At 38.4% G+C, this 13,052-nt stretch overlaps 1 protein-coding gene across 1 annotated transcript in view; it reads right to left on the bottom strand.

Moving 5' to 3' along the window:
- The window catches only part of ST8SIA1 (ST8 alpha-N-acetyl-neuraminide alpha-2,8-sialyltransferase 1), a 141,969-nt gene that overhangs the window by 84,725 nt on the left and 44,192 nt on the right, over positions 1-13,052 (bottom strand). The window contains exon 2 of the mRNA XM_070410580.1: positions 5,481-5,625. Within this exon, the coding sequence (XP_070266681.1) occupies positions 5,481-5,625 (145 nt within the window). The remainder of the gene's footprint in view (positions 1-5,480; positions 5,626-13,052) is intronic.

Raw genomic sequence — 13,052 nt, 5'->3', positions numbered from 1 at the left:
CTGTCATCCAGCCCTGAACTTCTCACCTCCTGCTTCATTATTGTTTGAGATAAATAAGCACCTATTTGGTCAAGCCCCTATGACAGGCGTCTGTTATAAAGCAGCTAAACATTAACCTGACAGCGTGAACCTAACACATAGTTAACAAAGATTATTCATTAATAATCTTTAACAAACCTTAGTCCCCTTAGTTTCCTTCCAATCAAAAAATATATTTGTTTGGGAAGATGATTACAATAATATCAATAAGTTAAAATGCAAGCTACCAAATGCTGTAGATTATATAGTATGATCCAAATTTCCTTAGGAAAAAAAAATTGCGCTGTGCTTCAGGCATACTCAGGAGGTGAAAGGATTCTAGAAAGCACATTACTGTGAAGGGGAGAAAATGTGTATTTTCATTATAACAAAGTCACTTTGATAAAAACCACTTTGAAACATTCCTGCTTGGTTTTTTAAGGTTTGAGAGCACTGTGGGTCCAGGCTGAGTGGAATATGTCAGGGAGCTATGGCGATCAGAAGAGCTGGAAATGAGTGTCCATTTGGGATGCATTAATGATATTTTGTGATTCTTTATACATGGCCTTGGGTGGCTATTCTGAGGAAAAATTACTAGTTTGTGATTTATATCACATGATTATTCAGCAAAATGTAAGAGAATGATGAGCCAACCATGTTTTTATTACACCAAAAGGAAATATTTTTCAAATTATATCAGCACCCTTGTGGTTTCTAACATTCCCGCTCCTCCCTGAGGAAATTTCTAAGGAAATTTATGCTCTTTTTTTAGTATAAATGTTTTAGGCCAAAATACTATTTATTCAGTAATATCTACAAACATGAGACCATGCAGGCTTAACAGGGACTATTCTTGGCAAAAAAAAAAAAAAAAGGAAGGAGCTGACCCCAACCCAGGGGATGAGGAGAGTCTCAAAGTAGAAAGGCCATCACATTGTCCTCTTCAAACACACTCACACAGAATATTCTAGAAAACCTATGTGAGGTTAAAATTCTGCCCTTCATGCCTAATAATATTCGACAAATATTTTATCAAAATATAGACCCTCTTGGAAACAGCTGCATCCGTATGTCCTGCTTGGCCTCCTGCAGTTCAGGCAAGGGCCCTGCAGGTGTCCAGCCCAGGTGGGACATGAAAGGGAGCCCTTGGCAAACATGAGCCGCTGAAAATGAACATCTGTTTCAGTGGGAAGCACTGCACTAGGCACAGAAGTGGAAAATTGTTCTTGTTCCTCAAAAGCTCACAAGAGGTATGGAGATCAGCAGAGAAGGACTTTAAGAAAATCATAATATAACAAAAAAAGAAGAAGAAAGAGAAAGAAAACCGTAATATGTTGTTAACATAGATAAATTCTTTTGAGGCAGAATTGAGTAAGTTTAATAACAAAGTTATGGGAAGTCATGAGAGATCCGAATAAGAGCTACTAATTGCAATTCCGGAGATTTGGTGTAGCATCTCCCAGTGCACATCATCTCAGTAGGACCCTCCTAGACCCTCCAGCGCTGATTCAGCACCTGCTAACTTTCCACAGCACACAGAGCATCTTGTACTGCATGTTGGCAACAATAATAACAACAGTGGATAAAGGTAGGCAAAGGAATAAAAACAATAATGATGATGGCTAATGTATACTGAGCATTTAGGGAGAAAGTGTAACATATAATTAAAATAAATATATTAAAATATATAATTAAAGGTATAATATAAAATTATACATCTGAGTTAGAGAATGAGTGATACGGCACGATTTTGCTGAAACTCACAGAAAGAAGGGACACTTAGTTCAACTGACAACACTGAGCCTAGCCCACTCACCTGCCTTTCTGCCTAATTGGCCAACACACAACTTCCTTCCCAAGGGGAATATGAAGAAAGCACATCAATGAACTGGCTACTTAGCTTCCTGATAACAAACTAAAAATATTTCACTAAGAAATAATAATGTGGTGAGAGGATATGCCATTTTTTCTGTTGGTGCAAAGTGATTTTCCAGGATTTCTATAAATTAGTCTGCTCAGAATCTCAGCGGGAAAATACACAGGACTATTTTTAAAATCTATTCATTGAACTGGTTCACTGTTTGTGTTGACCATGAGCACACACAGTGATGTCACAACTTCTGCTTCATAAGAAAAAAGCATTTTTTCTTTATCATTAAGAAACGGTGATGGAAAATAAAATTCAATTAAATAAAAAAGAGATGGTTCTACTGGCAAAAAGAGGCATAGGATTCTGTGCATGCCCTTTAAAAAGGAAATGTTTCCTATTATCCTACGGCTGCAACTGACAGATAAGATGGGAGCTAGTTTTTATTTCTTTAACCATCTTTTCTTCAAATCTGTTTTCCAGCATAGAGTTAAAAGTCAGTTCATAAGCCTTCATGTATACAAAGCCTATTTGGGACTTCTTTAATTTTTTTTCCTATTTGATGAGCTGTTAAAGTGATTGCTTCCTATCTCTCTTTATTTCATAGTGAGTTGATATGGGGTTATGAACAGAGGATACTGTGGATTGGCTTGTTCGTCCTCTATTCCACCCTTTTCTTAGCTCCCTGCTGAGGCTTCATTTAAAACTACCTCTCTTGGACTGCTAAGTAACTACTATTCCAGATGCAAATTAATCTTACCTATTAGATGCACTTGAGGGAGATTTGAAAGGAGGGAGTGAGTTGGAACCATCTATCTGGCCCCATTTCTGTTGGAGGCAGTTTGAGCCACAGGAATGGCAACAGCAGCTGGGGCTTTCTAATTCCTAAACCACAGTTAGGGCAGCAGGTTCTTGAACTAAGCAATTTCAGGAGCCATCTCTTGACTCTTGACTCCCACATATTTATTCTTCTAATGATTTTTAAGTACCTAATTCTCCATGTGAAATAACTTTCTGTGAAAATGCCTAGGAAGATTTCTGTTCTTTGCCGAAACCTTGACTAATATATAGTCTCCAGTCCCTCATCTGATGATGCAATATATGAACCAGAACATCATTATACCTAACAATCCTGCCCTAGCTGGTTTGGCTCAGTGGACAGAGCGTCAGCCTGCGGACTCAAGGGTCCCAGGTTCAATTCTGGTTGAGGGCATGTACCTTGGTTGCAGGCACATACCAGTAGGGAGTGTGCAGGAGGCAGCTGGTCGATATTTCTCTCTCATCAATGTTTCTAACTCTCTATCCCTCTCCCTTCTTCTCTGTAAAAAATCAATAAAATATTTAAAAAATACCTAATAATCCTATATAATAAAGAAGTAATATATACGCAAATTAACCCTCACGCCCTCACAAGATGGCTACCTGTGACCAGGCCAGCAGTGGGGTAGTGAGGGACGACCAAACAACTGAACAAGCAGGCTGCATGGGGCAACCAGGCCAGCAAGGGGGTTAATGAGGGACGACCAAACAACTGAACAAGCAGGCTGCATGGGGCGATCAGGCCGGGAGGGAAGTTAGTGAGGGATGACCAAAGGACTGAACAGCAGGCTGTGTGGGGTGACCAGGCTGGCAGGGGGGCCGTGAGGGGCAACCAGGTCGGCAGGGGAGGCAGTTGGGGGCGACCAGGCCAGCCGGGGGGGAAGTTGGGGGCAATTAGGCTGGCAGGGGGGGCAGTTAGGGATGGTCAGATAGGCACGCAGAGGCAGTGAGGGGCTATAAGGCTGGCAGGGGAGGGCAATTAGGGGCGACCATGCAGGCAGGCAGGTGAGCAATTAAGAGCCAGTGGTCCAGGATTGTGAGAGGGATGTCCTGGATCGAATAGGGTGCAGGCTGGGCTGAGGGGACCACCCCCCTTCGTGCATGAATTTTGTGCACCGGGCCTCTAGTATTTACATAATGCTTTGCAGTTTATAAAGTACATGCACATAAATTATCTACATTAATCCTGACCACAAGACTGAGAGGTGGTGGGACAGGGGCTGCTCTCCCCATTGTACAGATGAGAAAGCTGAGTCTCGGAAGAGTTAGGTGACTTAGCAAGACATTTACTTAGTAAGAGATGGAGACAAAACTCAACCCCACATTTTATAACTCTTTTCTTTTCTTTTTAAATTACATTTGATGTGCAATATTCTATTAGTTTCAGGTGTACAACTTGTGATTATGACTCTCAATCCTTTCCTTTGACACTAGAAAGCCTCCCAAGGGCAAATGAAGAGGGTAGAGAGCACATAGATGCTAACAATGATTAAACCTTCTATTTCTTACTGAAAAATAAAACACCATTACACCCTAAAATCATTAAATTAAACTCAAACACCTAAGGACGAAATAGCAAATATGGGCTATTTCACAGAGAGTGGCTTTGGATCCAGCAGAGCCTGTGCCTCAAGTTCACAGGATCCCCCCTTTGAAGACACTTTGCTGTTAATTCAGATACATGAGAGGTTCAGCCCCATTTTCCAACTCTGACCATGACTTCTCCTTCTGCATAACTATCTTGGCTAAACCAAGAGTGGCTAGAAGACTTGGGGAGGCCAAGATTCATTTCTCCATTTCTCCCTGATGGCAATTTCACCTAAGATCCACTCCCTCTCCAACAAGGGCTCCCCAAAAAGATTTCCTTTCCCCCACTTACTACAAAGATATAATTTAGTAAAACATTGTATTTCAATGCTCAAGAAACCAAGAAGAAAAACATTAAGTAGGCAGAGCTTGTTTTAGACCACTTCGAAAGTGGTCAGATTCTCTATCTCCATTACCCACCACTCCTCCACTTCACAGCAGTAAGTCTAACAACAGGGTGAAGGTTCAAGAGCTCTAAGAAGCAAACTTCTGACCCTATGGGCCCTACTCCCTGAGAGCAACATCAACCCGAAACCAGCATGCCAGTGCTTTGAGATCATATCACAGCCAACCTCACAACTCTGGAATTCCACAATTCCCTGTCCTTACTTTCATTCTCAGTTTGCTTCCTTCAGTCTCATATGACTCAAATCAGAAGGGGAACTGTTACTCTATAGCAGCGGTTCTCAACCTGTGGGTCGCGACCCCTTTGGGGTAGAACGACCCTTTCACAGGGGTCGCCCAAGACCATCGGAAAACACATATATAATTACATATTGTTTTTGTGATTAATCACTATGCTTTAATTATGTTTAATTTGTAACAATGAAAATGCATCCTGCATATCAGATATTTACATTACGATTCATAACAGTAGCAAAATTACAGTTATGAAGTAGCAACGAAAATAATTTTATGGTTGGGGGTCACCACAACATGAGGAACTGTATTGAAGGGTCACGGCATTAGGAAGGTCGAGAACCACTGCTCTATAGCATCCTACTTCTGCTCTTGCATCAAAATACCGTGTGATTCCTTCCCACACACAAAAATAATAACTATAAAAATTAAAATTAAGAAAAGAAGATAAAAAGTATACCTGATTCGTTAGGCAAATTCAATTACACCTTTCCTGTAAAATCAAGACATGTAAAAGATTATATTGAAAGGCAATAAACTCTATACTAACCTGGGGGAAGAGAGAATAAGTTGAATTGTCAATGGTGAATGAGTATAAAAACTCTCCATCATACCACATGCTCGTCCCCATGGGGGAATTCATTTTAGTCATAGCAAAGAGATGGGCGGGGTCACAGCAGTCTTCCATCTGTTTCCTGGGAGAAAAAAGAGAGAGAGAAAAGAACACCGGGTTAAGTGAGCAGCAGACTCATTCACTTGTCATCCCCACAGAGATGTGCAGTCTTACCTCAGTGCCAACTCACAAAAGCATCTGTGTCTCCAGGGCGATTAGACTACTATTAATTCACTCTTCCAGCCACCAGAATGCATGACTGGAACTTTTCACAATAAAAATAAGTTTAAGAAAAATACATCAGCTCTCAGATGCAGGTGAAATATGTCCAAAGGCAAAAAGCATCATGGTAACTGCAGAGTTATTGATTGATTTAAACATCCAGTTCCAGAAGGTGGCTAACTGTGGAGACTGTAGAGCTATTCAGCTGCAGCAGAAATGCATCTCTATGACAGTTTAACAATCAGGTAGATAAGTTCAGTGGCAAGGGACTTTACATGAGCCACGTGGAGCAGGGAATGGCTCACAGGGGTCCAAAAGAGGGTGCATTCCCCATCTGTGGACAAGATTAAAGAACAACTCCTGGGGAACCTTTTTAAATAGAAACAAAAATGAGATGACTGATGTGATTTCAGATACTAGGGAAGCAGCCTGCCTTCTAACTGATAAATCTCCTGTGGCTTGTCAGCTCGAATTTTGTCTGAACTCTCAGTAGTGTTCAACACAATTGAGCACCCTGACCTTTGCAAAGGTCTCCTCACTCCCTTAGTGTCTGGAACACCAGGGTCTCCTGAGTCACCTCACCCTTTTTGCAGGCTGCTCCTCTACCTGTCCCTCTGATGTAAGCCCTGATACTGTTCTATAGACCAGTCTTTATATCCTCCTCTAATCAAAAGTTTTGTCAGAAACTCATTCCATTTACTCACTGAGCTTTCCTGAGTAAAAGAGTTTAATTCTCCAGTGACACCTCTAAAAGGACCTGCTGACATAAACCACTTCTGAATGGCAACCCCACACAGACATGCTCACTCAGACATTTTAGCTACCCATGGTACAGAAGCTTAGAGTTGAAAGGAGACAGTAATGTAGAGCGCTGGGTTCAAATCCTGGCTCTGCTGTTTACTAACTCCTTAACTGGGGAATGTTACTGGGCTTCAGAACGGGTATCAGAGACTGTTTCTGAGAATGTACATGTGGAAAACAGAGTAAAGGTTCAATACATGTTGTTGTTATTATATAACCTCAACCTCATTGTAGAGATGAATAAACTTATTCAGTGTTAGGCCACAAAACAAGTCTTAGCAAATTCAAGAAGACTGAAATATACTAAGTATCTTCTCTGACAACAATGGCATGAAACTAGAAATCAATAATAAGAGGAAAACTAGAAAATTCATAAACTCATGGAAATTAAACAGCACTCTCTTGTACAATCAATGGATCAAAGAAGAAATTAAAGGGGAAATAAAAGTTTATTGATACAAACCAAAGTGGAAACACAACATACGGGAACTTATGGGATGAAGCAAAAGCAGTTCTAAAAGGCAAGTTCATAGCAATAAACACCGATATTAAGACACAAGAAAGATCTCAAATAAACAACCTAACTCTACACCATAAACTACTAGAACAAGAAGAACAAAGTTGGCAGGAGAAAGGAAATAATAAAATTAGAGCAGAAATAAATATAATAGAGAATAGAAAAACTACAGAAAATATCAACCAAACTAAGGTGTGGTTATTTAAAAAGATACACAAAATTGAAAAACCTTTAGCTAGAGTAACCAAGGGGTGAAAAAAACCCCAACAAAGTATAAATGAAAAATGAAACATTACAACTGATACCACAGAAATTCAAAGGATCACAAAAGGCTACTATGAACAACTATATGCCAACAAACTGGACAATCTAGAAGAAATAGAAAAATTCTTAGAAACATACAATTTACTAAGACTGAATCAATAAGAAATAGAAAGTCAAAATAGATCAATTACTACTAAGGAGATTAAATAAGTAACAAAAAACCTCCCAAAGAAAAACCCAGGAACAGATGGCTTCACTGTTGAATTTACCAAATATTTAAATATGAATAAATACCAATCCTTCTCAAACTCTTCCCAAAAAATCCAAGAGGAGGGAACACTCCCAAACTCACAAAATGAGGCTCATAAAATGAGGCCAGAATTATCCTGATGCCAAAACAAGAACAAGATACTACTAGTAAAAAAGAAAAGTACAGGCCCAACTCCCTAATGAATACAGTTGCAAAAATTCTCAATAAAATACTATCAAACCAAGTTCAGCAGTACATTAAAAGGATCAGACACCATGATCAAGTATGATTTTTCCCTAGGATGCAGGGATGGTTCAACATATGCAAATCAATCAATGTGATACATATTGATTAGAATGAAAGAAAAGAATATACAATCATCTCCACAGACACAGATAAAGCATTCAACAACATTCAATATCCATTCAAGATAAAAACTCTTTAAAAATCAGGCATAGAAGTAACATATCTCAACATAATAAAGGCCACGTATGACAAGTCCACAGCTAACATAATACTCAATGGTGAAAGGTTGAAAGCCCTTCCTCTAAAATCAGGAACAAGAGCTCCCATTCTTATCACTCTTCCTCAACATAGTCCTAGAAGTCTTAGCCAAAGCAATCAGGGAAGAAAAAGAAATAAAATGTATCAGAATTAGAAAGAAAGAAGTAAAATTATCTCTATTTGCAGATGGCATGATTTTTACATCAATAACATCCTAAAGACTCAACCAAAAAACCATTAGGTCTAATCAGTGAATTCAGTAAAGCTGCGGATTACAAAATTAACGTACAAAAATCAGTAATGTTTCTCTACATTAACAACAAATTTTCCGGGGAGAAAAATGGATCACATTTACAATAGCATCAAAAACAATTAAATACTTAGAGATAAATTTAACTAAGGAGGTAAAAGATCTTTACTCTAAAAGCTACAAGACACTAATGAAAAAATATCAAAGAAGACACAAATAAATGGGAAAGTATCCCAGGTTCACAGATCAGAAAAATTAATATTGTTAAAATGGCAATACTACCGAAAGCTGTGAACATCTGTTGAAAGGAAAGGCCAAGTTGATGAACCTTGCTAAGTGAGAGTCAATTAGTAGTAGATTCTGACCCATGTGCCTTGCCAAGGAAAAATATTGGGTAATGTAGCATCCCGATTAAGAGCATGGACCCTGGAGCCACACTGCCTGGGTTGGAAACCTGGCTGTCTCATTTACTAGTATGTACACTGGAGCAGGCTCCTTAACCTCTCTCAAGCCCTCCTCCTTGTGTTGGTTAACTTACTTCATAGGATTGTGAAGAGACTAAGAGTAAAGTTCTTAGAACTATACCTGGCTCTATGTCCTATTATACATAAGTGGTACATTATAAGTATTCGCTAAATAAAGTAAATTCAGTTCAGGAGAGAGGGAGAGAGAGAATGGAAGATAGATAACCTTAGGAAAGATACTATATTTTCTTCCAATTATGTTTATAACATTTTAAAAAATAATACAAGGCAGAATAATAGTTATAGAATTATTTGATGTACTAGCTTTCAAAATATTAAAGAAAATAACCTTTAAAAACTATATTTAATTTTCAGTTATTTAATTCCATTAAGACAATGAGATGTTCAGCGAGGGAAATGTCCTAGTTGGGAACTCTTCATATCTTGTTATGAGGAATTAATAGTTAAATGTCACATTTGCCCCTAAAGAATTCATGAGGAAACAAAAGCTCTTAAAAAAATCATGAGAAACCATCATGACCCAGTCTTAACAGAGACTCCTCATAGCCCTCTTACCTGCTTTGTTCTTCTCTACAGCACTGAACACTGTTTGTATGTTTTATGTTTAATTTATAGTTTTGCTTATTATCTGTCTCCCGAAGTCCCAGAATATAAACTCCATGAGGAGAGGGACTTTTGTCTTCTGCTCACCACTGGATCCCCAACTCCTGAAATGGTGGCTGATACACTGAACCGAAATTTAATAAATGTTGTTTGAATGAATAAATAACAAGTAGGAAATAAAGAAAACATTAGAGAAACAAGAGGATCTCAATGCACATTTTGTTCTCACTATTCAAAATTCAAATTGAAGAAGTCAATTCCTTATAGTTCTAGCCTATGGAGACCAAAAAACCCCAAAAGATTGTCAAAATAATTGCTGTAGACTAGTAAACATTTCCACTAGAGGCAGACCCAGGATTTTTTGGATTTGCTGACTGGTGAATCCCAAGTTCCATATACGGTGCATTAAACATTAGCCTGACTAAAGCGATCATCCATTAGGATTGCAGACCTGCAACATGGGGACCACAGGAGCAGTCCACCAGCTGAGGGTGCTGATAAACTGTTCCCTTCACCAAAGTGTCAAACTTTCAAAATCTGACTTTACAATGTTTGATAAGGTTTCGTATTTAATCTTGTCTCCAAAAACTTCTTTCTATTCCATTAATGTATCATTTCAGTCAAGTATTGATTTTAACCTTTGGCTTTTGGCCAAATGTGTATCTAATGCACTTCCTCCAAACAGCCAAATCAATAGCCCTTATTGTAAACTGTCGTGAGTCAAGTTCCTAAAATTCCTTTTAGACTATTATATGTTAACTCCTTGAGTTAATGTCACAGAGCTTCAGATTTATTGCTGAAAATGTTCCCACATTTCACATCAGAGATGGTTTTTAAATTGAGATAATAATATATATAAAGCGCCTAAGTACATTACATGGTCTTCATAAGCATTCATTTCCTTCTCTTTAGTAGTTAGGAAGCATATAACTCTGCTTGCCTCACAGAATTCTAAGTTATTATTATTTTATTAGACATAATTTTTTAATAGTTACCCTCTTCCATTCCCAAATACGTCCCTATTTAGATGATAGATTATATATTCACTCTTTTAAGAGAAGCGAAACAGTTGGCATCCAATAAGAGAGGGCTCTTCTTTAAGTGAAGAACGTGGTGGCCTACAAAGAAATCAGAGCAGTTTCATATTCTAAATGGCAGATTTAGGACAAGAGACGGTGGAAGGTAAAGTTTGAGCCATCATGAAGTTATTTTACCCTGACTTAAAGAAATCTTTGTCTTAAATGATCAGTTTTGAAAGAAGTTTAAAAATCAGGAGTCACTGATGACTGAAGGCCCAGGATTTAAAGCAAGAACTTTCAGAATTCACCCTGAAGCCAACAAGCAGTAGGGCTTGCCCGTGGCAAGGCAATGGGAACAAATGGTTTACATCACTGATCTAAGAGATTCAAAATACACACTCGAAATAGAGTAGAGTTTTGTATTCATCTGATTTATTTTTATTTTATTTTTCAATTACAGTTTACATTCAATATTATTTTGTATTAATTTCAGGTGTGCTGCATAGTGGTTAGACAATCATACACTTTACAACGTGTTTCCCCAATATCCCAAGTACCCACCTGGCACCATATAGTTATTACAATATTATTGACTATATTCCCTACACTGTACTTGACATCTCTGTGACTATTTTGTAACTGTAATTTGTACTTCTTAATTCCTTCACCTTTTTCACCCAGTCCTCCATCCCCCTGCCCTCTGGCAACCACCAGTTTGATTTCTGTGTCCATGAGTCTGTTTCTGGTTTGTTTGTTTATTTCATCCTTTAGATTCCACATAGAAGTAAAATCATATGGTATTTGTCCTTCTTTGACTGACTTACTTGATTTCATCTAATCTTCCACAAAATTCTCTTGAATGGTGAAAAGAAGTACTGTCATTCGATTATTGGTCAAAATAATGTTTTCTACAGATAAAAAGTCTTTTCAAAGATTAATCTTCTGGATAACTTGCCAGGACTAAAAAATACAAACAGAGAAAAGTAGCTCTTATGTACTACTCAAGACAGCAGGTAATCCTCTTATTTGGCAGCATTTTATTTATCACATTTGAAGTGACTGCGTAATAAAGGAAAACTGTTCCAAAGAAAGGTACATCAGTGCCAGGTGTAGTCTGCATTTCTCCAAAGAGGCCGAGCAGATTGAAAGGAGAAATCTTTAGAACACAAATATTTCAAGGATGATCTTGTTTTCCCTTAGAGTACATATTTGTTTTGTAATGTACTTCATAAGCATACATGCTTATTTTAATTAGAGAACATAAATATTTCCAGGAAATAGTTCAATGAACACCTATCTTTAGTCTTCCTGCTTATGCTCACTTGTCTGTGTAGCTAGAAAAATTCTAATATTATCCTTCAGAATCACCTGTTTGCTGTTTTAATTACCGCAAGTGCTGTTTTAGTTACCACTCACTATTTTATTCACTCAACCAATATTTACTGCACACTTTCTTTTTTTAATATATTTTTATTGATATCAGAGAGGAAGGAAGAGGGAGAGAGAGAAACATCAATGATGAGAGAGAATCATTGATTGGCTGTCTCCTGCATGCCTACAACCCAGGCATGTGCCCTTGACTGGAATCGAACCCAGGACCCTTCAGTCCACAGGCTGACTTGATGTTCTATCTGAGCCAAACCAACTAGGGCTATTGTGCACTTTCTATATGTCCAGGGCTGTACTAGGCACTAGGGTGAGAAGGGGAGGGGCAGGGAATGCCTTGCTTTTTAAAATTCTAATGGAGAAGCCAGATAAACAAGATAAATAAAGGATGTGGGTTAGGAAGTGAGGGTACAGTTTTCAACAGGGGCTAAGTCAGTCCTCACTGGGTAAGAGACATTTAGGAGAGACCAGAAGGAGGTGAGGAAGTAAGCCACATGGGTATCTGGGAGAAGAGCATTCAGAGATTGCATTTCAACAAAAGCAAATGTCGAAAGAACTTTCAGGAAACCAGGCAACTGGAGTAAAGAGAGTGTGGGGTGATGTGTCACTGGATCATGTAGGGCTGGTTTTATTCCAAGGAAAGGAATAAAATCTGTACTCATCACCAACCTTCTTGTGGCAGCATCCACAGACCCTCAGGAATAAATCCAGCTCCAAAACCATAGAAGGTCATTTGGATTTTACTGAAGTTGTAATGGGGGTGGGGTCCCCACATGGCAGAAACGTCATAAAATCTCCCAGTGAACATCTGTCTCTGCAACAATACTATCATTTGACATAATTCTATCATTTTCTCTATCCACTCCCAAGCCTGCCCTCTCTCCATCACATCTCTCCCTCATCAGAGCATTTTTACTCTATTAGGCTCTCTAATTTCGACTCCCTTCATAATCATTTAGCATCATATGTAGGTATGAGAAAACTCTTTTTGGATTTTTTTTCTCTTTTGGAGAATGGAAGAATGCGAAAGACAATGAAAAATGTTCAGTTATATATGTTTAATCTTTAAGAATAAAATTATCTCTCTCTCAGGATCACACTAGAACAGCTAAATGGATATATACCAAATTTGAATAGTATGTTTTTAGTGGCCTGAAACTAACACGCGGGTTTGAGGAAATGCACAAAATTCACTTTGGGAGGCTCAG

This window comes from Myotis yumanensis, unplaced genomic scaffold, assembly GCF_028538775.1.
Source record: "Myotis yumanensis isolate MYYU_CA2020_CCGP unplaced genomic scaffold, mMyoYum1.0.hap1 SCAF_3, whole genome shotgun sequence".
NCBI lineage: Eukaryota > Metazoa > Chordata > Mammalia > Chiroptera > Vespertilionidae > Myotis > Myotis yumanensis.
Note: the sequence above shows the minus strand (reverse complement) of the source record. Positions and strands in the feature narration are given on the sequence as shown.